The sequence below is a fragment of the Atractosteus spatula genome, chromosome 28, assembly GCF_055471065.1.
Source record: "Atractosteus spatula isolate fAtrSpa1 chromosome 28, fAtrSpa1.hap1, whole genome shotgun sequence".
NCBI classification, from domain to species: domain Eukaryota; kingdom Metazoa; phylum Chordata; class Actinopteri; order Semionotiformes; family Lepisosteidae; genus Atractosteus; species Atractosteus spatula.
The window spans coordinates 6709700-6737345 of record NC_142733.1 but is presented as its reverse complement, the minus strand read 5'-3'; the positions used below and the strand labels follow the sequence as shown (position 1 = coordinate 6737345).

The 27646-nt window shown below is 43.0% G+C and overlaps 3 protein-coding genes across 4 annotated transcripts; 1 reads left to right on the top strand and 2 right to left on the bottom strand.

The window, feature by feature from the left end:
- Positions 1-218: 218 nt before the first annotated feature.
- On the bottom strand, positions 219-3826 carry ccl44 (chemokine (C-C motif) ligand 44). The gene is made up of 4 exons (XM_088907386.1): positions 3506-3826; positions 2066-2195; positions 1555-1702; positions 219-659 (listed from the first exon to the last, which is right to left on the bottom strand). Exons 1-4 carry the CDS (start codon positions 3564-3566, stop codon positions 651-653), a joined length of 348 nt encoding a protein of 115 aa, XP_088763512.1. The 5' UTR covers positions 3567-3826; the 3' UTR covers positions 219-650.
- A 9913-nt stretch (positions 3827-13739) lies between these two features.
- On the bottom strand, positions 13740-15444 carry pole4 (polymerase (DNA-directed), epsilon 4, accessory subunit). The gene is made up of 4 exons (XM_088907385.1): positions 15130-15444; positions 14658-14742; positions 14438-14479; positions 13740-14138 (listed from the first exon to the last, which is right to left on the bottom strand). Exons 1-4 carry the CDS (start codon positions 15382-15384, stop codon positions 14125-14127), a joined length of 396 nt encoding a protein of 131 aa, XP_088763511.1. The 5' UTR covers positions 15385-15444; the 3' UTR covers positions 13740-14124.
- Positions 15211-24023, top strand: LOC148813885 (serine/threonine-protein kinase NIM1). 2 transcript variants are annotated; one of them, XM_088907382.1, is made up of 5 exons: positions 15211-15502; positions 16373-16411; positions 21019-21357; positions 21714-21982; positions 22236-24023. In XM_088907382.1, the coding sequence occupies exons 2-5, from the start codon at positions 16390-16392 to the stop codon at positions 22986-22988; spliced, it is 1383 nt and encodes a 460-aa protein (XP_088763508.1). In that variant the 5' UTR covers positions 15211-15502; positions 16373-16389; the 3' UTR covers positions 22989-24023. The 2 variants fall into 2 exon arrangements, with proteins under 2 accessions (XP_088763508.1, XP_088763509.1); XM_088907383.1 differs by lacking the exon at positions 16373-16411 and having other exon boundaries at positions 15402-15502.
- The last annotated feature ends 3623 nt before the right edge of the window (positions 24024-27646 follow it).

The following is a 27646-nucleotide window of genomic DNA, read 5'->3' as shown; positions in this document are numbered from 1 at the left end:
TTCTGAATTGCTTCGTTTCTACTTTGGGATTTCCATGCAATTAAAGTATTTTCTTGTTTTCCACCTTAATCTTAACTTAAGATTTCATGTGAAATAGGAAATACTCTGAAAAATACAGATCTTCAAACTATTTCAAAATGTTTATGTCCTGGCTTAATAAGGCTGTAATTGCAGAAAGATGTTAAAGTGGAGGTCTTTACAAACCATAAAAAGTCAGCAAGGGTTACAAAATCATTTATTTAAAAAGAATCCAACTTAAAATGTGTAAAAATATAAAGGAATAGCTAATACATTCTTTTCTAGTATTCTCTTTAGTTCTAACTTGACAGCAGTCTTTAAGCCCTAACTGGTCAGTGTAAAACTGGGAGCCCTGTATTATATCTACTAAGGCAAGCATTTACAAATACTCAATAGAAAATAGTTCAGTCACGATTTAATACAGCTTCACCAGCAATACTTTGGTATAGTCAGCAACAGTTGAGATAATTGAATATGTATATGTAATAAAGATTCTGCTACATTAATGAAGAAACAACAAGACAGACAGAGGCCAACATACTGTACATAGAATAAATGCACATACGTTCAGCCCAAAACTGAAGATGCAAGCTTGTCAGTGCTCTGGTGGGGTTCTTCTCTGAAGTATTTCCTTATTTTGCCTGGGAAAAATATATATTTGTTATCTACAAATAACGTTAACCCCATTTAAAAGAGGCATGTTAACATTTCCATTTCCATAACGAACAACATCAGTTATGTGGTTTTGCGATGGACATAATGAAACGTGTTTCTAATTGTTAGATCTAAAATTTTAATATCAAATATGAGTGTTAAAAGTAAAGCAATTACAGAAACGGAGCACAGATAATGGTATAGTTAAGAAAAATCAAAGTATGACCTTCACTAGTAATGAGATTACAGTCATATTTCCATTTTCTGTGTTTGGTCCTAGAAATATTCTCCGCATGTATTATTTTCACAGAATTCTGTCTGTTGCTATGAATTGAAAAGTGCTAATTACCGCTAGACAGATAGTTCTGAAAAAGCAGAATTAAGCAAAGTGGCAGTGCATATATTGACATACTGTAGCATGTACTGTATAACTTGTTCAGGATGTAGTATCCATATAAAATTCTTTTCAGATTCAAGTCTATGTTGATCTTTTCACTATGACCTTATAGACACAGTCAGTGGGGACTTAAGCTCAAGAGCAGAATTTTGTCCTGATTTGTGGTCAGTATTCATAATATTATGAAGATGCAAAGGAGCAGGTAACATTTTTTTCCAGGCTGGAAAGAAAAGACACAGAACATTGTGTTTCTTGTCTTTTCCCTTCAGCATGGAATAAACCTTTACCTGTTCCTTTGCATCCTAAGCATGCTAACACAACTCCCTGCTCTATATTAGGAAGATGCCAATTAAGGTGGAGAAACCATAGATGCAGAAAACCAAAATAAACTGAATGTCATTTTCATGAAAGCACAGTTTAGGTACTGTAGATTGGTTTTACTCAGGAATGAAAAAGTGGGCAAAAAGTGCCTGATGCCTGCGTACCTCGGTGATGAGTGGGAGATATCCCTGTGGCTGCGGCCACATTGATCTTTGTGCCTTGGTCCTCTGTCTCTGGGTCAGCTTCATCAGTAACCTCTTGACCTTCCGGTCTCTGGGGTCAGCACATTTCACTGCCCGCTTGGTGTATAGTCTGCAGCCACACAGAAAGCACAAAGTAAGCAGTGCAGGTGCATAGTTTAAACTTGAAGAGCATGATTAAATTAGTTTTTTAAAATATACTTTCTAACGTTAGATGCTAAGTTCCAGCACACAAGGGCTACTCCTTGTTTGTTGTTGGTATGTCTTTTTTTTTCCATTTCTATCATTTTTGCACAAATTGTAATGTTTGACTTGCAATCAGTGGTTTCAGTTCCTATCCTGGCTTCCATTCAACCCTATTGCAGACCTCAAAGTTTGCATTGTAAGTTAGTCGAGAGTGTAAAAAATGATGCACGATGATGCTCCTGCATACTGCATGCTTTCTAGCCTTTCTTATAACTAGACAAATACTTGCATGATAGCTTGTATGCTGCAGTCTGGCCCTTCTGTCTGGACCTCAAACCTCACCACGTCCTTGGCTCGGACTTTCCCACCGGAGTACTGCATACAGCACTGGATGTCCTTCTGCATCTGGACGCCTTTAGCTGTGCAAGCAAAAGACCAGGCTGATGAACCTCATTCATCACTCATTCACTAGCCTATTAAGTGATACATGCAAACTCAGTTGTTAAACATACTGATAAATATTGTCAAACTGTAAACGTTTCAAAACTATTCCTAACCCATCATAAAAATAAGATTTCGATAGCAAGGAAAGGTACCTACAATACACATTACTTGTATTGATAATTTTACTTACAAGAGTTTATTTTCCAAGTTCTTGCAACTTGTTCGAGTGTATATAACATTTGTTCCTAATATTATTGTCACACTATGCTTATGAACATACAGGATCGGACTTACTTCGACTAGTACAAACATAGTCTCTAACATACTCTGTATAGCTGCAGGAAAAAAATGGATACTAAATGACTAATTAGCATAAATAGGTCTATAGCATTAACACCCTTTATTATGCTTGAGTAAAAGGCCCCTGTAAAGACTGTACTCTATTTAAATAGTGCAAACAAATCTGTGAATAATTATTGGAATCTAATATTTGATTAATGTTATTTAAACATTTAGGATGCAGAATATGGAATATGATGGGCAGTGTCTGACTCTAATGTCGAAATACTCAGGTATTGAGCACAAACCATGCTGCTGTTTCTTCCCCAACTTGCTCATTACAAACTGGACACTGCTGATGAGTGCCGGACTGGCAGTTCTGAAGAGGAAGGTGAACAATTTCGGTTGCGAAGCATCAATTGCACAGAGTGAATGTGCACCGATTTTCACAGAGAGCTTTTCCTTTAAGGCTCTCTGTGGCATTTTTTTCTTTTTTGTGCCCACAGAGAATTAAATATTCATTTTGTGACTTTGATTTTGCAACATAGCAATTCACTCCTGGTTGTCATCCGCAATCCCTGGCAGACTTTCCAGCAGCTAGACATATTTTAGTAAAGCTTAATGATTTGTGAACAGTGAAATATATGAAAATGTTTTTTTGGTCCAGTAGGTGTTTTCTGTTGCCATTTCTTTTTGCTTTCTGTATGTCCTTATCCAGATTCATTGTGTTATACTTCCTCCTTTCACTTTTTCAGTTCTTTCTCTCAGATTAGCCCACCCTTTCAAGTTACTTCTTCACGTCTAGCTCTGCCTGTTGCTGTTTGGTCTGGGCACACCGCATCCAAGCTTTGCTCTGCTCTGCTACCTGCGTCTTTAAACCTGGCAGCCGCCTGCCTTCTTGAGCAGCCCGGCTCCTGTGCGGAATCACGCTGTGCCCCTTCGAATGCAGGAAGCCTGGAGACAATGGCATTAGCAGCAAAGCCCCTAGCGATGAGATTCGTCTTACCTTCCAGACCCACGAGGAAGAAGGCGGTCAGCAGCAACGCCGCAGAGGTCCGCAGAAACATGGTGGGAGGGAGGATGAGTCCTCTGTGGGTTTTTATTTTCTCTCCTTGATTTCTCTGCCTCTCGCTCTCTCTCTCTCTCCCTGTCCCTCTCTGACGGTCTTCTGCTGTTTGGCTGTGTTTCGTGCCCTGCTTCCTTTGCAGACTCTGTCGTTCCTCCTCCTTGCTCTAAAGTGCTTCTTATAGAAGCTAATAAGTGAGTCACCTTTACAGCAGCCCACAGGAAACAAAGGGGAGCTCAATCACTAGTGAGGTGTGTCCTACTAAAAAATGCTTTTGGATCCCTGCAGTAACTTTCTTGTCAAGTATGCATCAATTGTAGAGACGCTACTGTGCCTGGGAGTCTTTGATCCAGATAGGAGAGCTAATAGGGAATGTCTATAACTCCAGGCATTTAAAAAAAAAATTAAAGGAAAACTAGCAAACACTGCTGATAGACGTCTGAACCGCCTCCTTCTCTCTGCACTGCAATGCACTCACGTCACATGTCCTGGGATGTTGTCCCTGCTTCGCTTGTTGCTGTCACCCTTGGTGAAATTGTGTGCTGAGGCAGAGCAGGTTTTGTAGGAGGCGTTTCTGAAAAGTAGTGCCGTTTTGGTTGTCCTGCCAGTCGTTGCCAGTTTGTGTCTTAAGTTAGGAAATAGAATAGGAACCAGTCAGTTGTATTTAAGCATTCGCAAAAGGCCTAAAGTTATCAGGAGCTTCCAGCATCTGATATTAATGACCCTTAAAGTTGAAGTGTAAGTGCTATCAATTAACAGTATAATTGCCAGCTCCAAGGGCTAATATATACAGTATCATCTAATTGTTTTCCCTGTTATTCCAGATCTGTTCTGTTGTGTGCGGTGTGAGTGAGCTTAGACCTTGTTTTTCTTCCAATGTGGTTTGCGATTATGTCTCATTAATCCAAAATTGGAGCTCACGACCTCCAGTCTGCTGGTTTTCAATCCAGCTGAGCTCTCGGTGAGCTGCGGTAATTGAATTGGACCAGTAATTTGGCTCATTAGATGTCATCATCTCATTTTCATCTGATATTTTTTTTTAAAGAGATTTTAACGGGTCTGTAAAATGTAATGTCATGTGTGACACGGTGGCGCAGTGGTGAGCGTTGCCACCTTGCGGTTCTGGGTTCAATTCTGGTCCTGGGGTACTATCTGCGTTCTGGGGTTCCCCCTGTGTTCGTGTGGGTTTCCTCCGGGTGATCCAGTTTCCTCCCACAGTCCAAAGACACACGGGTAGATTAATTGGCTTCTGGGAAAACTGACCCTGGTGTGAGTGTGTGCATGTCTGTGCCTGTGTGCAGCATTGTGACGGACTTGTCACACTCGTCCTGTCCAGGGTGTACCCTGTCTTGTGCTCATTGCTTGTTAGAATAGCCTTCAGCTTCCCCGTGACCCGGAAATTGATGAAGTGGTTAGAAAACGGATGGAAGGATGTAAAATGTAATGGCTTGAAATGCCTGGTGATTTAAGAGGTGGAAACAACAAAATAGTCCTTATTAATTAATGTATTACTTCAATAAAGTTCTCAATGAAGTCATTAAGAACCTAGCTTCAATGAAAAGTCAGCTGCTTAAGTGAAGGAACAGGTTTGAGGGAGTGTCTGTGTTGCTCTAGTTCCACCATTGATTTTAAAGTCCAGCACAGGCCTTTTTCATCCCACCACTGCACTACTGTACATTGTAATCTAGTTCAACAGTCAGTGGATCAGAATGTATAGACCTCTGCTATACCAGCACCAACAGTGTTGCCATTAAGATAATGCGTAATGCAACACCAAGCCCCAGAATAATGGTAATTGCAGTGTTGTTTTTGTGTAGCGTGTATGGCCTCACACAGACGGTCATGTGATGATATTTACGCCATGGGTGTTTTAGGCAGAACATAGTAGAATTGGACAATTCTACTATGTTGGATATTAATATTATTAATAACAGTAAAATGGCAAAGTAGGAGGAAAAAAATGCAAGCATACGTGGAATTTACTAAATCAGTTTTGTAGTATGATTAGACTATGAACTATGAATTAGCAGAACTTTAATAATAAAAATAATCCCATTAATTTATAGTAACAGGGGTGACATTCATACCTAAACCAACACACTTATAAAGATCTAAAGAACTCCCGTGTCTTCAGGATATTAATTCCTGACTGTGTCATCCAGGTGTCTGGACTGCCTCTTGACTGCAACCCATGGAAATGAGAACAGCAGCAGTGTCTCTGCTGTGTTTTTGTGTGAGACAGACAAGTGTAGCTGCTAATCAGCTCATCAGGCCTTGTGTTGAGCAGCTGCGAGTGGATTGTGATTTGAAAATCTAGCTCTTTCTTATAAAATTCAAAAGCAGACAAGGGTATCGTTACAGTGCACTGAATGAAACCCCAGTACTGCATCCAGAGACATGGAAATGGCTTTGTGTGACAGTGAAGGGTACCCTCTGAGAACAGAACTGAGTTTGGGGGGGGGGGGGGGAGTGAGGTGGTCATTAAAATGCATTTGAAGCTCTCCATGGTTTTGAGGCTACCCTTTGAGCACTTTTACGATTAAAGGATTAGATTTTCCTTGTCTAATCATGCCGGTACCTAATCAAAAAGCCCTAGTTTGGAAGAAATCCAAAATCTTCAAATGTTTTCAGATAACACCACAAATCCCTAATTGCTCACTCTGATGATATTTCATGTTCTGCAGTTATTTTCTTTTCAAATCTACCAATATAAAAGCAATCTCGACTTTGAGCAAACTAAACTAAACTGTGTCTGATCTCCATATCCTCTTCAATGGAATGTTCCCCTTGAGATCACACCCCATGACCATGTGGAATAGTAGTGAGATATATTTTAATTTACAAACATGCAGTTTATGCCATCCATGGTGATGTGCTTTATTATATATGAAATACTTATGAAATCTATTAAATCCGGTCAGTTATTCTCTTTTAAATATATGCTTTACATGTTGAACATTTTTACATATTTTGTGAATGTTCATATTCTACAAGAATATTAATGTTTTGCATAAAGTTGCAAAGTTATAAGTTCATTTGCCATGCAGAAAACAATACAGATGCACAAACCTAAGGCCAGTGTTCTTTGTTTTACTGATTGGCATGTTTTGGAAAAGCGACTTAGGGATTTAGACAGGGCTATATTTAATAAATGCTTCCTGATGCCGAACAGAGACATTGTGGAAAGGCGCAGTAGTCTTGTGGATGTTTTTATATTAAAAACAAACATTTGGCTTTTCCCAGCTGGCTGTGGGTAGCACTTTCTTCTGTACCTGTCAGTTACATGATCTGCCCTCTTACAGGCTCTCCAGATACACCTGAGACAGATCAAAACAGCTTAAACAGCAAGCATATGAGTGAGAAAGCGTGCAAGAATCCATCCTTTAAGAAAGTGGGTCACAATATGGCAGCTGCAAAAGCATAGTTTTCTCGTGACTGAAAGCAGTTCAGACTGCCAAACACATTTCCCACATATCTTGTGAGGTTATTAAGAGACCCGTGTTAAGCTTGCACAAAAAAATAACCTCTGTACAGGCTTGTTTTGCACGTAGGTTATGCTAGGGAAGTTAGCTGCCTTATTCTAACAGCTGCACCTTGAAAACCATGAGCACTGAAGTCTGGCACACATACACAGACCATGGTAAAGGAGTACTGTCCCATGGGTGACACCTGGTCGTGTCAGAGGGTGACATGTCAGCACAGGCTCAGCGTAATAACAGGATAATACATCCATCCATTTTCTAACTGCTTCTTCCAATTTATGGGTAGCGGGGGAGCTGGAGTCCATCCTGGCAAACAACAGGCGCGAGGCAGGATACACCCTGGGCGGGACACAAGTCTATTGCAGGGCCACTGGATGTCCTTCTGCACCTGCACGCCTTTAGCTGTGCAAGAACAGACTGATGAACCTCGTTCATGCACAGGCCTTCTTACACAGCAGAGCCCATTGGATTTGCTCTTCACATGGCCATTGGCAGATGAGCTCATCACTCTGGTGCTGCCTGCCCCTTGTGGACCGTGGTGATATAAGCTGTCACAATCCACTGATATAAACTGTATTCGGATGTTGTTTCTCCATTGATCCATTTAGTTAGTAAATAGCTCTTTCCAGTACAGGGCCGCAGGGGGGCCGGAGCTTATCCCAGCATGCAATAGGCGCAAGGCAGGATACACCCTGGATGGGACGCCTGTCCATCACAGGGCAGACATACAGAAGGGGCAAAAAATAAGAGACCACAGGAAAAAAGCTCTGTACAAAACAGATCAGATTTGGCTTCCACAAATCCGTGAGTTTTTTTGGATCCAATTTTCCGATTTTCTGCTAAGGACAGAATTACTGTAACTAAGGAAATCCAGAGTTGTGTTGTGTTCGCATTTCAGGATTGTAAAAGAACATGTTGGACAATCCGCTCATGAGTAAGACATGTCAGCTGTGGCATACAGGGAGAGGGAAGATGTAATTACTTTCAGAACAGAGCAAACTACAATGTGTGTATTGTATAGTGTAAGAGCAGATCAAGCTCTGAGCCTGAATAGAGATTGATCTAAGACTGTATTCTGTTGGTGCAAACAGCCCCAGATATACTGGTAAAGTTACACTGTAGCATAGTAGTGCTCTAAATGCCCTCTGGTTCATACTAGTGAAATTAGTGCCCTGTGGTGCATACATTGCTCTTGGAAGCATTGTTGTTTAGGGCTCATTTATATACAGTATATCCTAAACTTCTTTGCTCCATGGTGATGTTCTCATGCTACAGTTGTCTGTAGCCAACTACTAACTTCATTAGAAATCCTTCTTTGAGCAGACAGACTTCTTTCTCTTTGGTCTCTGTCTCCTCTGCTATTCTCTGCTCTATCCTGTCTGTTCTGCCTACCATCCTTTTGCGATCCTGACGGAATTTCTGGCAGGAATTTAAAAACACTTGTCAATTCCCAGACGATACATGGATTAATGAAGCTACACTGCTTTTGAAGGCATTGGTCTCGCGACACTGTAATCACAAAGGCACAAAGATTCCTTTTCATCTTCTACAATTCTGTAATCAAGCCTGTGTTTCTCATATGAAATTTGCAAAAGCACTTCCACTGACCTTTGGGATGTTCCTGCTATTTGCTATTTGACCCTCTTGCAACTTTGAACTGGGTTTCTGCAAGTAGATCAGAGGCTTGCGATGTACAGGCAACATTTCATGCCTATGATCTCGTAAATGCTGAGGGATAATATTTTACAGGTTTTACCATTCTTGGCATCCTTATAAAGGGCTTATAATTTACATTTTTTTATGATTACTTTTAATGATTGGAAAAAGTTGAGCAAATCCCCCTCTTGAAGTTGTTTTTGTCATTCACCAGGGTTCTCAATCACAGTTCCCAATGCAGATCAATAATTGAAAGAGTGTGTTTGAGAGAGGCGTCAAATGCTTTTTCTGTGCTCAAACAATGGCAGTCAATCAAATAAAGGGAACATTACGCATGGTTTTTGTGTGAAGATGCAACAGGGCTACATCAGTAAAAATGCTTTAGAGAAGGTCTTTCAGTATTAAACCATCACCTGCAGCAGGAGACCTGAACTAGATTTCTTTTTAACCCAGTTCAAGATTTTTGTGACACGCTGATGTCATTGCTTAGGGACACATCAAGCCATCCTTGAAACAACAGAATTCGGAGTTGTAGTGATTCATAAATGATGCTTACGAACAAGGCATGACTCATCTTTTGAATATAAAGCTGTTTATGAAAAATGACATGCATCCCATTGCGTGGTCATGAAAGTTTAACTTTTATCATTTTAAGACTGTTAAGATCTAAACTTCTGACAGACTGGCGCCAATGAGCCTGGCTATGTTTGGCAGCAAAGGAAGATAGAACAAGCATCAAAATGAACAGGAGAATGGAATATAATAATATATTTAAAAGAACTGGTAGCTTAAGATAATATTAAAGACATTGGGGAAAAAAATAAGAGGAAATACCCAAAGTCTATGTCATTAGACTGCAGCAGACAGCAAAGTTTTTCAATGGTTACGTAAACCTTAAACAATATTAAAATGCCTGGAATTCTTTGGTAAGAAATTCTTTTGTGATAAAAATTGATATCGGAGGTAATTCAGGATGGCACCAGAAGGCTTTCTTGGTGTGTATTTAAGAGCTGCACAGACATTTCCATGTCCCAGAAAACCATTTCTACAAAACCAGATACCTCCTCTTTTAACAAGTAAGTTGTCTTAAAAGAATGACTGAATATTTAAAGACACAGAGAGGTTGCCATTCTGTGTGCGTGATTGTAAGTTATTAATGGTCATATATAAAATTGGAAAGCAAACATTTTGGCGCATAGGAAAGGGAAATGCTGTTTAAGATGGGGGGGAAACTCCTTGTATAAGCTGTGTTCCAGGTACTTTGCCAAATGTTTCCAGATTGCTCCTGCTCCTATCCTGGAGATTACTATGTAATTCCGAGAGACTCCACGATAGTCTTGGAGGTTTGGTCTGTGATCCACTGTAATACAGGTTGTACATGCATCTATATTCAGGCTGCAAGCTATATTCAGCGTTGTATATTGAGTGTTAAGCTGTACAATAATTGTTTTGGCTAAGGCAATACGTTCGTTAATATGTACAGCCTTTTCAAATGCTGAAATCATAGACATGCCTCCTGCAAAGGTCTGTTCCTCCACTTTAAAAGTATACTGCAGAGCAAAGGGAGGCTGCATTTAAAACACCAGTAGCTTGGTTTAAAGAAACTAATAGCTGCAATTTACAGAGCAATTACTAGCATGGCAATTAAGTGCGCTGAACATCATGTTGCTTAGCAATGGAGCAGGAGAGCTCCAAAACTGCATTAGGAACATCAGTGTTGGCTTGCAGCCCATTCCTTGAAGAACTCTACAATTTATACATGAAACGTGTTTAATCTAATAATGCAGACCTATCAACTTTGCGCACAAAGATCTCTCAAAAGGGTAATCAAGCTGACATTCTCTCTTATCCTCTGTCCCTCCACAGGAGAATTTGACAGCTTTTGTTCTTGCTTCAGTTGTAAAGCACAAAGAGGCTTAAAATAGGGAGCTGTGCATTCGTGCCCTTGCGTTGAATTTGGCTTTAATACTTTGTCTTTTCTTGACATTTTAGTTTGCAGAATAATATATTGGCAGTAAATACATGCACTGATGCACAGAGAGATGGATCAAATGGATAGCCAGCTTAACCAAAGGATAACCTGGTGCAAGACAATAATATAACATAATATAATACAATGCAGTATATAATGGGTGGCTCAGTGGTTTAGTGAATAGCATTGCTGCCCTGCAGCACTGGGGCCCTAGGTTCAATTCCAGACACCTATCTGTGTGGAGTTTGCATGTTCGGTAAGTGTAGGGCAAGATTTATGAATCATCTTCCAGTCCAAATGTTTCCAGCTTCAGTCCCAGTGTACTGCTTACAGCCATCACATAAACCTCCATCTTTCCATTTTCTAACCACTTCTTCCAATTCAGGCTCACAGTGGAGATGGAACCTATCCCAGCAAGCAATGGCACATGGTAGGATACACCCTGGAAAGTGATGCCAGGACTTTGCAGGGCTCATAGATCAGGGCCAGTTTTCTCAGAAACCAATCAACCTCCCAGTATGTGTTTGGACTGTGGGAGGAAACCAGAGCACCCAAAGGAACATGTGGGGGACGTACAAGCTCTCCGCAGATGGCACCTCAGGTCTGGAATTGAACCCAGTACCCCAGCACTGCAGGGAAGCAATGTTAATCTCTGCGCTGCCCAGTGTTACCTGTTATATTAGGGCTGTTACTGCTTTTCAACGCTTGTCAAGTCTACACTTAAAAAAAACATCTGAAATTAAACACAAACACAGAAATGCACAATCTAATATCTTTAAACAGTAGAATTTACTTTAAAGCAAATTAATTTTTTTAAAGCCGGTTTAAATGTTTAATGTGTTCATGGTGTTGTTGTACCTTATGCACAACATCAGTGTATTTCTTTCAGCTTAACCCTTTACAATGCTACAACTGTAGAGTGCTACACGCCTGTGTACTGCAGTGACAAAAAAAAAACAGAATCATCTTTATTTACTTCTCCTATATCCCTGTCCTCTGGTCAGCTCATTGTCTACTTCTGCTCTATTTGTGTTGTAACACAATTGGTGAGTAAGGGCACATTGAACACCAGTCTTTAACACTCGGCTAGGCTGCCCTTGCCAGCTCAACTAACTTTAACTAGCTAATGACAGCTGTACAAGTAGTTGGCTCAGAACCTTGATACCAGTAATTGTAATTAACTGAGTAAGCTTCATTTTAGATGTTCATTAAAATCTCCATTCTATGATCTTGACAAAAGGTAAGCTTTTTAAAATGGTAAAATCCTAAAGCTCAGCAGTTAATGTCAGCTCAGCTGACAAAAGCCATAGAGGAAAGCATTTGAACATTATTCTACTCCCAGTGGTTTCCAGCATTTCCAAAACACCATAGGCCAGTGTTCACACATCTATGGCACATATTGTATGCACGTGAGTGTAGGGATTAAAACCCCCTGGGGTTTAAGCACCTAAGTGCTTTGTATGTAAAACCCTGTATTTGTAATGCATTTACATCTGTGATTGCTTTCTTTCTCATTTTTTCTTGCACATTTCTTTTGGATTGTATTTAAGATCTAATAAACCATTCAAGTTTCTAGATATTATCTTGATCAACCCGCAGGCTACATGATGTTCCAGCCGAAGCCACTTATCCATACTGGGTTGGGTATTAAATATTTATAGCACGTTTAGACGTTTAGCACTGATCTGACACATCAACTGTAATCACTTTAGCAAAAGAAGATAAAGTCTAATGACATAATATTGCCTGATCTAATGAATCCTTGGTGCTGTCCATTTCTGTGGTGTGCTTGTGACTGACACTTCCTGCTGGTTTAGGATTGGCTGAAACAGTGGGCAGTGGATTAAAAAAAAACACGTTGTGGAAAATGAATCAGCAAAGTTTTCTTTTTCACCCAAGAGAAAGCATGCTAATTCAGTATTTTTGTATGTTGCTTGCCAAAGCTCTCAAGCATAGAAATCCATCTGATCATGTTGTACTCTCCGTCTTATCCATCCAAGGCGAAAGGCCGTCTTACAACATTCCTTCCTTTGCAGCACAGAGAGCCACGTGGCCAGCATCCGTCCCGGATTCTTTGGTCAGAGGAGAATTCCGGAGGGAAGAGAGGAGAGCCATAGGAATGCCCAGACCCTGACCCCAAGGTGACACCGATTCCAAGCAGAGGCCGGAGTGCAGGAAGCTCCAAGGACAGCAGTACCTCCGGCTGCACTAATCTACCGAAGTGCCTTTGGGAAGCACTAATTTTGGCCACCTGAAAGACCGCCACCTCCCGAATTCTAGCCAGTCCCCGTCTGTGCCCCGAGACAGAGCAGCCTGGACAGAGGCAGCAAGCAGAAGAGTTTGCAAACACCCCATCCTGACATTTTCAATCTACTTCCTGTACATTTAAGGAAGAACTGAAAGGATCAGATGGGAAGACCAAACCTTTGCTAGGCACCCTTAATTTCCAGAAGGACCTTGGTAAGGTCCTCTCTGTGTGCAATAATGTTGAAGAACAGAGGATTTTACACACATGTAAAAGACCCCATTCTAAGTGGAGAATACTCATGCGAGCACATTACAGGAACATACTGTACAGGGCATTGCTAATACAAGCAGGCAGGCATGCTACCAGCAAGTTCCCAAAAGGCATGTCTTCTGCTAGCACAGCCTGTTGATGCCACTTATTGTTAGTCTGCAGGCCTCCCAAAAGTTTTAAGGTTGGCTTGGAAATTTAAATGGGCTCAAATACTCAATTTGCAGTACTTAGCCCGTTGTCAAGCATGCATTTGCTTCTACAAATAAATAGTGATCCAGGAAACCAAAAGTGCTAAAACAGAACTGGCTGATTCTTTCTCTCTGATCACATTAATCTGTCAGAGGGTGGTGTGGTATCAGCCTTCGTGGTCTTTCTTGTATTTCAGAAAGACATCTCCCGATTCCTGGGGTTCAGTCAGAATGTGTTTGAATTCCATCGCTTTTCAAATACTTTCCAAAATTCATTTTGTAATAAAAATTCAAACCCAAAATTACATCTTCATGAATAAGGATGCACAAATGTAATTTAATAATGGGGATGCAGTCATGTGGAAAATACATTTATTAGAAACTTAAATTTACAGAAATGTTGAAAACATATTTACAGTACAAAGTACATCCTACAGCAAAATGCAAGTGACTTCTTTAAGAGTATCTTTCATAGGGAGTAACAATTGTTCAATATAATATATTATTGATCAATGTTGACTGACTTTTCAGAATGAATACCAGACAAGTCTTTTACCATCTTTTTGAGCTTAGTCGTGTGATGTATTACCTCACTGACAGTATTTTCCTGACACACACACAAGTCCAGTGACCAGAAATGAACTGTAAAAGCTTAGGTTATACTTTCTTTATACTCCTTCCAAGTCATTTATATTTTCTGGTTCTTGAAATGTTGGTAGATGACGTCTGCTGAGGATTACACTTCAGTCTAAAGTGCCTGAAAAATATACAGGAGAGGCACAAGAGGAGAGTTCATATGATAAACAAGAACTACACTGGCAGTGAATTCAAACGCTACAAATGACTGGTCACAAGTCTTTTATGAACAGACATTACCAATAAAATGAAACTTAAATCCTAAACAGGAACAGAACATAGAGACGTTTACCAAATACATTTTTGGATTGGGAAAAATCACATTTATTTTTTTTAGTTCCTTGATCTAAACAATTTTAGTATAGGTTGTCCATTGCAGGTAATAGCACGCATATTTCATGGAAGAAAAAAAAAACATACCTTCAAGGAAGGCAAACTCATCTATTGCTTCAATGGCATTATCTGGGGGGATTAAAACAAGAGATAAGATTCACAATTTACAAGCAGGGTGTGACCCGAGTATTCCTTGAATGGCAAGATATACTGCTCCTGCATACAGCAGTTTTACTGGGGTTACCGCTCTGATAGCTGATAGTTATTACCAGAGTGGACATTCAGAAGAGGCGGAATGCGTTCTCACCCAGGTCTTTCCTCTGCAAGGTTTTTCTCTTGCCCTGCTGGGCGTAAACGAGCGCGTCTCTCGCTATCATTTCCACAAACAGCTCCTGTCACGAAAGACAACGCCGATTCGTCAGCTGAGGAAAAAGGCCGCAGTTGCACTCTTTTCTTTTTCTAGCGTCCGGCATTAAAAAGCCGCCGGTACAACACTTGCAAAGGATTTTATCCACACGCCAGCAGCTGAAGTGTCCTCGCTAGACCCTAATCACAGGGGCATCGGCTTTCTGCTCACGCACAGCTTGTATGAGGAGCTGAAGGCTGAAAATGTAAACTAAATGAGACCCACCTGACATGAGTCAATTTACTCATCGGCCTATTGCGGAACAACATCATCCTCCAGTGCGAAGACAGGGACGTGTACGGTTATCGCCACTATATTGTAACTATACGGCGAGGTGCGCTTTTAAAGTTTGAGCCATGCGATGCCAGCTTACCGTCGCTTTGGCGATGATGAACACGGACTCCTGGCTCGCCAGCGTGACGTCTGGGTCAGCCTTCATCAGCGCCTTGATCCGGGACAGCGGCAGCTTGGCCAGGCGGGTCTGCGCCGCGGCGCTCCCGTTCCCAGCCGGCTGGCCGCCGCCGTCCTCCTCCGGGACGCCTTCTCGGGCCTCCTCCTCAGCACCACTCCGGTCCGGCTCTGATTCGGCAGGGGCTGCCGACACCGCGACGGCCGCCGCCGCCGCCATCCTCACTGCCCGGGAACTACAGCAGAACCCCCCGCGACTCGAGGTGAAAGTGCCGCAAACTACGCAGGCGTCGCGCAAGCCACCGGCCTCAGCGTGGAGTGTGCGTTACGAATACAACGTAAGTGTTTACGAATTCGGAGTATGCATTTCCGTCTCCCGCCAGGGAAAGCCCCGCCTGACGTACGCTCTACGTAGAACACGTGAGACTGTAGTTTTCCGCACCTATCCCCTGTCAATACGCCAATCCTGGAGGAGGATTGAGAAAATAGTGTTCGTTTAAGCAAGTTCTAATCTCTGAGCCAGCTCAAAGCATTTAAATGAAAAAAAAAAAAAAACAACTTGTATTGTCCTGCAATATTTTAAGTTCACAATAAATGAAGTATTAAAAAGGGACTTCTGAGATTCACTTTGATATTTTTACTGCAAAAGTCATAAATCACGAAAAAAAACATATAGGAGTAACAAGAGCGCAGTGTCTTGGTGGACTTCAGAACAATTCGTGAAGGCGATAATTCACTTCCTCGGCATATTTACAAACTTCCACTACATGGACTATTTTAATTTTGCTGCTATAGGTATTTAACCCCTTTGACCCAGATAAGAAGAAATGGTTAGTTATATAACTTTTGAAACCACTTGAAACAAAACAGAATTTAAAGGTGGAAATCCTAAAAGTCTTGAATTGCTCTTCCTTCTCTCATCCACTCCGAGAAACCCATCGTGCAAGATCTTTGCTTAGTTCTTATATTTAAAGTGGTGTTTTTCTCCCTCATCAAAAGAGAAGGAATTTGGTTCTCAGTGGAATTTGAAGTATCGCACGGGTTGGATGCTGTCCTTTTTCTGCTCGGCCTTAGTACTCGGATAAAGGTTATTAATACGCACATGCTGCTAATCGGATTAAGTAGAGATGGTGAAAACCACACGGCTTTAGTGTTGCTCTTTATAGCATTGATTGCACATAAAGCAAAGCTCATTTTCCACGCTGCAGCGACTGTGCGAACAGAAATGAAAGACCCGCAGCGAACAGGTAAGGAACGTCTTTAATACATGTGTGACTGCTGCACTTTTGCACTGTTTCATTTCCACTGTGAGGCAGGCAATCGCTCTTGGTCTTTGAGGCTATAGGTTCAGCTGGTTTTTATTCCACTTGAGCTCTTAATGAATTGATTGAATCAATTGCTTCCTGTATAACGTACAAGACCAGCATTGAATATTTCTTTATTTCTTTGACTATTATTTTATGCAACTGACTGTGGAATTGTATGATTATTCTGTTTGACAACACAACTGACAACTGCTAGACTGCTATCCACAATAGGATATCATCATGTAGATCTGTTTCGCTATCTTGAGTTAAAATAACTAATAATCAAATAATATTCTATTTCATACCAAAAATGTCTCAATGACTTCCCTGTGGTTTCACGTCTCAGATACTTATAGGCTATCGACCTCAGCTTGCCTTCATTTCCTTGGACTTATTACAAGTCTTTAATCCTGACGTACAATGTCATCAGCTGCAATGGAAAGAAATAAAATTAGTCAGCTTGGTGAAAGGACAGGAACTCTGCGGTCCGCTTGATTCCTGAAATAAGGCCTCTGCTGGGATCTGATGCAGGGGATCAGTTGTAGTTCCATTGACTATAGTGAGAAAGTCAGTCACAACCAGGAGTTCACTAGGGACAACAACATTCGAGGGTTGAATGCTTGGAAAACTTGATGAGACAGGTTTGGCTTAACCCACTCGAGCCCCATTCAGACAGAGCGAACCAAGGGCCAGCCGCAAGGTGGAAATTGGTGGGGAAGGGATGCTGGAGACAAAATGAGAAGAGAGGTGTTTGAGTTCAGTTTATTTAGCTAGATTGGTGGTGATGGTGATTAGGCACAGCTGTGTGAGACTGACTTGTTATCCTTCCCGGACGCCAGTTAATAACTTCCATTTATCCTCGCCAACAAAGCCAACCAGGCTGAGGACTTGAGGGAAAAATTCCCTCAAAACATAGAGTGAAAGACCAAGGTGGGGGCAGAAGAAGCTTGATAGAAATATTGTACAAGATGCATATTTGGTAAGTAAGGCGTCTCAGGAAAAGTCTGTCTGTCTTGTTCCATTAACCCATGAAGGAATGAGAAAAGTGAGATACAAAGGTGGTTCCATACACGATTATGAGTAATGAGGTCAGAGACCAGATATTTTCACTATGGAGGAGAAGTCCCAGGAAGGCAATTTAGCCTAGCCGGTCAAACATTTCATTCTGCATTTATAAGATGGGGGGGAAAACTGGACCACCCTGCCACAACAGTGTTTCTCTGTTCCATCCTCACATGCAAACTGCCTCTAGACAGCAGCTTCTGGCTGGAATCGAACCCAGGGCCACCACACCACTGCCACAAGAAAGAAGCAAATGGGTTTGCCCCTGTACTCCCGATTGGTCTTTGAGCTAAAGAAAAATTATGTGTTACTTTTTAAAAGCGAGTCTGAAGTTTCTCAAGCTGTGTAAACGTGATCTGGACATTTCAGGAGAAATAGCAGTTTTTTTATATTTGGTTAATAACTTATTTTTCCAAATGCTCCAGTTCTCAGGATGCTCTGCATACCGGAGTCATTTCAGGCAGCTGTGTACACTGTGGCAAAGAGATTAGTAAAGATTGTATTAGCTGAGTTTGTTGCACACATCTTACAACAAATCCACCCACTCGGTTAATTACCAGTCCTGCTCTCTCTCTGTCTTTTTGTAATTCACATTCAAGCACAACCTCTTAACAGAATTGCAGGGGATTGTAGTTTAACTGCTTCTATGCCAGTTACACAGAGCCACAACAGAAGTGCTTTCTTTACCTTGACTCTCCCGAGTACTGCATGTTCAGACTTGCAGGTTACAGTGTCTGTCTGTGCGGTCTGCTTCTGAACATCAGGAATGTTGACCGATTACATGCAAGACCAAGTAGTCGGACGAAAAAACTGCTTGTGCCATAGCATTTTCCACTACATGCCTGCCTTTTTTTAAAATTCAGTCTGTGTGGTGGGCTCGGACTGACTCAAATCCGCTGACACTGGGAAGGTCACCTATATAAATTCCTCCCTGGACATCTGACATAATCTCAGCCAAGAGTGTCGAGTCTGCTGAAAGGGAAAGCCTGTTAATCAGTGGAAAGCTGCTGTCTGATCTGCACATATTAAATGCCAGTAGCATTGGTTACAGTGTGGACCTTCATGTGGAAAACCAGTATTAAATACAAAAGGAACTGCACATGCACATGACATGTGCGTGTGTCCTAAATAATGAGCATGGTGTGTTGTCCATTACTGCAGGTGATATATTTCATTTTCAGTCTTGGTTGGCACCAGATGGGCTGCCTGGCTTGTTCCTGCCTTTAGCCCGTGTATAATGTTGACATGAGAAAATCTGGAAATGAGAAGAAGGCATTAGGTCCATCTCACTCATTTGTCTGCGAGTAGCTAATTGAACCAAATAATGCTGCTGTTTCCTGATAGACATCAAGGCACAGCTTTAATACAACAATGATACATCACCATTGTTGTAGCTGTAATCCGAGTTTTATGCACATTTTAGACAGTTTTATTCATGGCTGAAAATTGTAATCGGTTGCATTTCATGTAACCCTGTGGCATCCTCCGATACACACAGGTCAGTTTGTGTTGTGCTGGCTCATGGGCTGTCCTAAAATGTGCGTTTTTCGGCACAGATCAAAAACATTCCTGTTTTGGGTGGCACTCGTGAAGCTGCCCAAGCAAGTCTGCCAGCGAAAAAACCTGGGGAGTCACATCAAATCCAGTGGCTACTCATGCCTACAGGACCTGAAGATCCAAGGAGATGGAATGAATTGATAATGAAATGTTAACCAGGAAACACACAGTGCAAACTGGGTTGCATAGAGCAGACCCATTCACAATCAGCTGCAGCATGTTATTTTTGTTGCTGTAAAGTGCTTCGCCGCTGAGAGCACCACCTCCACCCTTGTGAAGGAGCAGGGGGGGCAGTGGCGACCCGGTTGAGTGTCTTTGAGTTGAAGCAAGACGCCAGGTTAATCCCATGGCTGCACCTGTAATTTTGACCGAGGTTGCAGTCTGAACACTGAAACTGCCACTTCCTTGCAGCTGAGCCTGTCTGAATGCAGTCTGCCAAGGGGATTACATGGATTGAAATTGCAGGATCCCGGGCGCTTAATGTATACTACAGCAGATTGGCTGGAGAGGCACAACCTTAGATACCCAGGCGAGCAGCACTGTCCTGTTCCAATACATTTCCCTGCGAGTGCTTTCTGGGTTCCAGCCCTGCAGCAGAGCTCTTTGCAGGACCTCCGGAGCCATCGCTGACAGGTGCAGGAGAGGAGTGGAAAGCGGTTTGTTGAGGATGGCTCGCCAGCAGTGAAATCTCCTCCGGAGGAGCCCTGGGACGGGAGACCTGCAGTGATCTGGACAGCAAGCTCAAGAGTCTGGTGTAACCCTTCTCAGAGTACGAAGTGTGAGGGTAAAGAACCTGAAGAGGGACAGGGCGGGCTAAAATGATCCCCAGCTACCAAAATCTGAGCAGGAGAAAGAGTGGGAGGAGTGTGAAGGGAAAGATCCTCTGTGAGTATGGCTCTGATCTGTTCTCAGAGATGGAGTGGTGCTGTCTTCGAAGGCACTGCTCTTTTAATACACTGCTCATGCAATTGTCAAAGCCTATAATGTTGTTGTACTGGAATTCCAAAGCATTGGCGAACAAATGTTTTTGCCATTTCTGTAGTAATACTGTGTGTTAATATTTGTGAAAGTGTAGAATTTTCTTTGTTTTACTTGTGTGCATTTGTGTTTCTCTAGTTCTACCCTCAGTGATGTCCATATGAATACTAGATAACTTGTTTTGGGTGGTGTTGCACTGCAACACGTTAATAATACTCATAAAAAAAGTTAGCTGACTGGACTGAAGACAGTGACTTAACAAATGTCCCCAGGAACTGTTTGTTGTGAGACATTCCACTGAGACTGAATAGTGGACTTGTCTGTGGACGGGACTTTGATAACGTTATTATATGACATTCAGACTAGTTTAGTTGAGAGTCTAGTTTAATGTTCCGTGACACGATTTGTCAAAGTAAACGAAAGTGCGACAGAAATACTGCGAATGCATGGTAACTTAACTCTGATTTACTGACATTTAACATCCCTTTATCCAAATGTTTTATCAGAGCCAATCTGGCCCACGTCTCCCCTTTAGCAAGAAAAAGTCCCACACACTTTACCTTCTGGCAAAAGGTTATGTCTCGAAACTTATTTTATGTTAAGAGCGGTGTACATGTTTACTAAGCGGATCAACAGCTTATAAAACCATGCAGATTAAACTATTTGTTTTCAGATTTGTTTTGCCTGAAAGAACATAAGAATAATTACAAATGAGAGGAGGCCATTCAACCACTTGAGCTTGTTTGGTAGTAACGCATTGATCCCTGGATCATACCCAGCCGCTTCTTGAAAGAAACTAGGGTTTCGGCTTCAACAACACAATTGGGTAGCTTGTTCCATTCTCCCACCACCCTTTGGGTAAAGACATGCCTCTTGTTATCAGGGTTTACTACCATACAGAGCCAGTGAGGGAGTTTGCTTGTGGTGTAACGCTCTTCTCCGTGGCTCAGGGAGCAAGGCCAGGGATGGGGTGCAGCCCAGGGGCAGGGATGTTTCTCCACTGTGGAGGCGCGCGGAGGGGCGCCGGCCCAGGCAGCTGGAGCAGGAGGAGGTGGGGAAGGCGCAGCACGCCGTCGCCGTCGCCGTCGCCCCCAAGGCGGAGCCCCAGCCGGAGGAGCAGCCAGTGAGGCGCACTCCTCTTGAGAAGGTCATCTACGACATGTCCCACAACGAGCGGGTCGTGAACGAGCTCGTGCTCGGGCGGCGGATCGGCTTCTACGAGCTGCGCGGGGAGATCGGCACTGGGAACTTCTCCCACGTCAAGCTGGGGATCCACGCGCTGACCAAAGGTAAGGTGGGCAAAACACTGGGTTTACTGGGCCTACAAACCTGGCGTTTCCTCCCACAGCCCAAAGACATGCCGGTGGGTTAATTGGATTCTGGGAAGACTGGCCCTGATGTAAGTGTGTGTGGCGCTGCGATGGACTGGCGTCTCGTCTGTCTTGTGCCCATTGCTTGCTGGGGTAAATTAGCCCTGGTGAGAGTGTGTGTGGCCCATCGATAGACTGGTATTTCCAGGGTACCAGTACCCCGCTTTTTGCTCCCCCTCTAGCCTGAACCGGATGAAGTGGTTTGAAAATGGATGGATAGATGGATGGATGGAAACAGCTAATGATTCCCTCTCCCTCTTACCCCTGTCCTTTAGAAAGAGTTGCTATCAAGATCATGGACAAGACCAAGCTGGACAAGAAGTGCCAAAGTCTTTTTGTATCTGAGATCGCCTGCATGGAGAGGCTGTCCCACCCCAACGTCGTCCGGCTCTACGAGGTGCTGGAGACCTTGAAGAGGCTGCACCTCGTGATGGAGTATGCCAGCGGAGGGGAGCTCTTCTCCCGAATCAGCACCAGGGGGCGCCTGTCCGAACTGGAGAGCAAGCTTGTGTTTGCACAGATCGTCTCTGCCGTCCAGCACATGGTGAGACAGAAGCTTCTTCTGTTCATGATACAGCTGTAGTGCAGCACTTTGTTTATCAGCGCACCTTATTTTGTGCACTGATAAGGCTCATGTTCTACTAGTCCTCATTAGAATGTCGGAGTGCAATTTACATTCCTCTCTTCCTGATCCTCACCCATTATTTCTTCCTCTCCTTATTCCATGAGCAAACAAGCAGCGGCTAATTTATCATTACCTTATCCTTTGCCAATAGCGCTGCCATTTCTTTTTTCAGCATGACAACAACATTATCCACAGGGACCTGAAAGCGGAGAACGTTTTCTACACAACCAGTTACTGTATCAAGATTGGGGACTTTGGCTTCAGCACGATTAGCGGCCCTAATGAGATCCTCAACACGTTCTGTGGCTCGCCCCCCTACGCCGCGCCCGAGCTCTTCAAGGAGAAGGGTTACATGGGGCGGCACGTGGACATCTGGGCACTGGGCATCCTCCTGTACTTCATGGTCACGGCCTCCATGCCCTTCTACGCTGAGAACTTGGGCCGGCTGAAGCGTTGCATCCTGCAGGGCTCGTACGGCATCCCCTCCTACGTCTCCGAGCCCTGCCAGCAGGTCATCAAGGCCATCCTCAGGCCTGTGCCCGCCGACCGCTCGTCCATCGCCCAGATCATAGGCAGCGCCTGGCTCCGCGGCGTCGAGTTCCCCCAGCCCTACGCCTCCTTCCACACCACCCCTTCCCACCTGGCCGAGCCCCAGCCCCTGAGTCCCGAGGAGCAGGAGGTCAAGGGCGCCCTGAGGGACCTGGGCATCACGGAGGTCCATCTCCAGAACAACGCGTGTGGCGACTCGCAGAGCCCCATCACCGGCATCTACCGCATCCTCCTGCACCGCGTCCAGAAGCGGCGGTCCGTGGATGCCGTGGGCTACGCCGCCATGAGCTCGGAGGAGTTCCAGCCCGCCAGGCGATGGGCGCGGAACACGGCCACAGAGAGGCACGATCCCTCAGCCGTCTGCGTCCTCCTGTAGGAGGAATCGCCACTCCGGCCAGGCGGGCTGGATCAAGAGGCCAGGAGGTGAGGAGCACAAGGACGTGTGCGAGACGTTCCCAGTAAGCCAAAGGCATCGCATAGCAGTCGACTGCTTAATAAGGCATCCTGACTTGCCTGTGCGGGGAAAGGAGACGTGAATGGAAGGGACCAGGCTTGCCCGTGAGTTACTCCTCAGAGCGGGGGTGATCTGGGTTAGAGCCAGGAGACAAAAAAGGAGACAAAGCTCTAAGGAAGAAGAACTAGCACAAAACAAAATATGGGAACCTTATGAGCAAATTTATTTGGAAATAATTCTGTCATGTTAAAGCTCTTTATGATACTGATTTTATTATATACTCTGTTAACAGTGTTATAACTTGTACATTTAGTGTTATATTTAATATATGGTATGTTATATTATATATTAAAATATGTGCTGGGGGTGGAAAGCAGATTTGCAAAAATCCTCAATGTCACACTCCTCCTGGTGGTAAGACGTCTGCAGGAGTGGTGCTGAACGAACTGGTGCTCCTGGTGTTCAGCTGTGGCGCGGGCGCCCCCTTGTGTGGGTTTGTCTCATTTCGAAAACCCCAGGGGGTTTAAAAGAATGAGCGATTGTGATCTGCTAGCAAAACGCCACGCTTACAGATTAGGTGCAGGTGCTCATTTTTCTGGATATTATTTAAAATAAATCCCAGGTTTTTCTGCGATGAGCTGGGACAGCTGATAGTGACTGCTTGGTTGTGTTACCTACCTATGCGTTTAAGCGATTGTCTAGCAGAATGTGCAGGATCTCTTTTTGTTGAATCATCCTGTCTTGTAAACCTCTGTCTAGAAAATGATATGAATATAAAGAGCATGTTACTAGGAAACGCATCCTCTTCTCCACTTAATCCCCGAAGTCGAGCTTCTGATTGTGAGTGTTTAAAATGATCTTTCGTACTGTGAATGATAGACTCTGGATGTAGATACTGTGAAAATGCAAAATCAGTTTTGCAAAACTATAGAATAAAGGATGTTACCATCTTCAAAAGTCTTTTCTGTTGTCTTTCTGCGCGCCTACGTGCCTGCATCATTCAGTGTGCTATTGTGAACTGTGTACTGTAGATTTCTTTATTTTAATGATGTTGCATTAGAAATTCTAATTTCATCTGGCTTTATGGAACATGATGGAGGGAACAAGGTGAGTGCATGGCATCAGGTTTTTCCACAGCCTGCTGAAAAGCGCGCATTTGGATGAAACCAGAGTGAAGGTGGAATAAGCTATACTATAGCCTGACTATAGATCACAGAATCAAATAGACCACAAATATTTGGACAAATCAGAAACTGTTTTTTGATTTGGGGTAAGCAATTGTTTGTCTGATAATGGTACAAGTATATTTTAACTGTGTACCTTTAAACATCATGGGTATCTTTATATAGAGACACTCTGTGGAAGGTGAGTGAGCTCCTCCTGTGCTGTAGGATAGTTCCCGATCCGGGCCCTGGGGGGAATCGTCTGTCTGGGTTTTTGCGCCAGCTGAGATCTTAATCGTCTACACCCTGGCATTCTTTAAACATCCTTTCAGCTCCGGACGGGGTTAATGAGAACGGTAATTGATATCGCCTCCGGACTGCTTTCTGAGTTGCAGGGCTCCCCTCATGCAGGTGCGGTGTCGCGGAAGGAGGGTGGATACTGGTTGTGGGCTGACGCATTCCCACCTGTGTCTGTTCATCATGAATTGATCAGCCATCGGGAGGTGTTTAATCAGAACCAAAGGTAAGGATGTAGTGAAGCAATTATTTAAAGATCTGTATGCTTGAGTTTCAAATGATGTGAATTATTAGTAGGCTATTTTTAGAAGCTTGCAGAAACAAGGAAAACCAATGTCTAAGCAAGCAGGCTGATATAAAAATAATCAATTAGCAGTGGTTCAGGGTGGCACAGTGACACAGTGGTTAGTATTGCTGCCTTGCAGCTCTGGGGCTCCGGGTTCAATTCCAGGCCTGTGACACTATCTGTGTGGAGCTTGTATGTTCTCCCCATGTTTGCATGGGTTTTCTCCAACTTCCAAAGCCTTACTGGCAGGTTAATTGGCTTCTGGGAAAAGTGGCCCTAGTGTGAGTGGGCCCGTCTGTGCTTGTGTGTTTGCCCTGCAGTGGACACTGGTTCTATCCAGGATGTATTCCACCTTGAGCCTTTTGCTTGTTGGGGATAGGTGGGTAAAGTGGTTAGAATGGATGGATATGGGGGTCAGTTGGAATGAAATCCAGGAAAGATGATGATTCCCCTGGGATTAGGGACGAGATCCACCGCTTTAAAAATGTTCTCAAGGAACTAAGATCATCTGACCTTTCGCCAGCAGAGGGCACTGCAACAGCAGCCCCCCCCCGCCCCTCGCAAACAGCGCTGTGGTGCTGAAAAGCTCCTGAGGCAGTTAAGCGGCTTAGAAAAGTCAGACCAGCTAATCATAACGTTTTAGCCATTTAAAAAAAAAAATAAAGCGTAATTATACAAAACCGATTATATGAGTAGCAGAATGTACAGCAGTGATCCGTGCCATTGGGGAAATAATAATTTCTAAGCGTCAAAGCCAAATCTTTGTTTTAAAGGTCAGCCCTTACCCTAAGGAGTTTTTATTGCTATTATAAAAACCTGGCGTGCTGTTAAAAAACAGAGTTTTATCACCATGATATAAATGTGCTCTGGACAATGGGTTCCTTTCTCTATCCCATTACTATTCCAATGACTTAAGTGGCAACTTGTAATTCTTCTGTGGGTTTTTGCATCTCTTCATAACACTTGGCATGGCCACTTTCTTATTGTAGTTATTAAAGTATTTTATTTTTTACTGTGGACTAGTTTACACATGCAGCCTTACCGTATTTTGGACTTCGCTGAAATTCAGTTTTATGGGTTCTGTAATCTTAGTGCCCTCATCTCCCCTGCTCCCCGTCTTGCCCTCTCCTGTCGAGACCTGCTTGTCGGAAACTTCGTGGATCTGTTTTTGCTTTGCCGTGCTGCTGCCAGTGAGAAGCACGGGCCTGAAGGAGCCCCACGCAGCATAGTCATCGCTGCTTCACAGCTGAGGAGGCAGGAATTGCTGGAAGGATACTTTCCTGTCTTTTCTTACGGGCACATGTGTGGGAAATCTGTGTTGCAATGCAAAAGGGAATGATAAAAGTCCTATACAGACCCCCAAGGTACCCTAATTAATAAAGATGCTAGTTTCTTACCAATGTATTTGGCTGATGCTTTTAGCCAAAGCCACTTGCGTTTGGATCCATTTATACAGTTGCATATTTTACTAGAGAAATAAAGATATACAGATACTGGGTGCTCTGGTTTCCTCCCACAGTCCAAAGATATACTGGGAAAATTGCCCCTGGTGTGAGTGTGTGTGTCTGTGTCTCTGTGTGCCCTGTGATGGACAGGCATCCAGTCCAGGGTATACCTGCCTTGTGCCCGTTGCTTGCTGGTGTTGGTATTTACTGTTTTTCACTTGTGAAATAAGGACCACAATGTAGTTTTTAACAGTTGGTACAAAACACATCTTAGAGGTTAACATGCATTTTTGTGTACTTTCCAAGTCTGTTGCAATAAACATAGTCAGCACAAATTTCAAAATGAGCTGTACTGTCAGCTGTCTCACTCAATTCTCACTGAATTAAGACAGATGATTAGAGAAAAAAAGGATGGGCTCAAAACACCAGATTCCATCTTTTCACTATGTTTAAGCTCTGAGATTTTTTCATTCACATTCTGTGTTCCTTGAAGCAAGTAAGACGTGGTTACACCTAGGCAGAAAAAAATGTGTTGCTTAAAGGGCAACTGCAACTGTGTTTTTATATATCGAGGTTAGAAAGAATCAGCATTTCAAACGACAATAAAAGTAAAATGTGCACAGTAACTTGTAAAACCTACAGTTTACATCACAAAGCTGATATAATTTCTAGATATTTGCAGTACCATATTCTGCGATTCAAACTTCGAACTGATGTATGGCGGCCCTATTACTCTGTACACAAGCACTGTCTTTTAATCCAATAGAAATATTGCTCTTGATTTCAAAACAGTTTTGCAGACAAATACTATTTACTTGTTAACTCTGCATACAGATCACGCTGGAACACTTTGCCGTGAATTGTCTGCTACACAATCTGTACTTATTCGCTCCTTCATCACATTACATTCATCATTACAGTGACTAGTGAGCAGGAAGGGCCATTTCACATCAATGTTCATGGAAACTCAAATGCGAGTTTGTGACAACATGGCGACTTACAGTACTTTCACAAAGTTCCCGATTTTGTGCTGAATTCGAAATTACTCAAGTTTTTCTATAATGTTAATTGATTTATTTTGTTACTGAGATTTAATTACTGGTCTGAGAAATTGGTACTGCAGTTTCCATTTAAATGTAATGGGTGGTATATCTGCATGTAGGGAGCAGTCACTCAGTTTGAAAGTATTGTCTCCTTTAAAGAACAGGGTTGCTTAAAGGGAAAAATTGTTGTCTGGCCCCAACCACCATCCTCGCCTTGTCTTAAAAAAAAATGACATCTGCATAAAAAATGGAAATGATCAGGGTTGTTAATTCTTGAAAATAACATGTACTGATAGATCTGTGTACACCGACTGACAGGAAACATGTTTTTACAAGCTTGGAATAC

Bases quoted from the DNA above. Each gene is read 5' to 3' on its own strand.
- LOC148813885 (XM_088907382.1), top strand. From the start codon at position 16,390: ATGAAAGACCCGCAGCGAACAG. The intron at 16,412-21,018 runs GTAAGGAACGTC...TCCGTGGCTCAG, and splicing joins GAAAGACCCGCAGCGAACAG to GGAGCAAGGCCAGGGATGGG. The intron at 21,358-21,713 runs GTAAGGTGGGCA...CCTGTCCTTTAG, and splicing joins GATCCACGCGCTGACCAAAG to AAAGAGTTGCTATCAAGATC.
- pole4 (XM_088907385.1), bottom strand. From the start codon at position 15,384: ATGGCGGCGGCGGCGGCCGTCGCGGTGTCGGCAGCCCCTGCCGAATCA. The intron at 14,743-15,129 runs GTAAGCTGGCAT...CTTTCGTGACAG, and splicing joins TCATCATCGCCAAAGCGACG to GAGCTGTTTGTGGAAATGAT. The intron at 14,480-14,657 runs GTGAGAACGCAT...TAATCCCCCCAG, and splicing joins CTTGCAGAGGAAAGACCTGG to ATAATGCCATTGAAGCAATA.
- ccl44 (XM_088907386.1), bottom strand. From the start codon at position 3,566: ATGTTTCTGCGGACCTCTGCGGCGTTGCTGCTGACCGCCTTCTTCCTC. The intron at 2,196-3,505 runs GTAAGACGAATC...TTGCTTGCACAG, and splicing joins CTTCCTCGTGGGTCTGGAAG to CTAAAGGCGTCCAGATGCAG. The intron at 1,703-2,065 runs GCAAGTATTTGT...GTGTGGCTGCAG, and splicing joins TGCAGCATACAAGCTATCAT to ACTATACACCAAGCGGGCAG.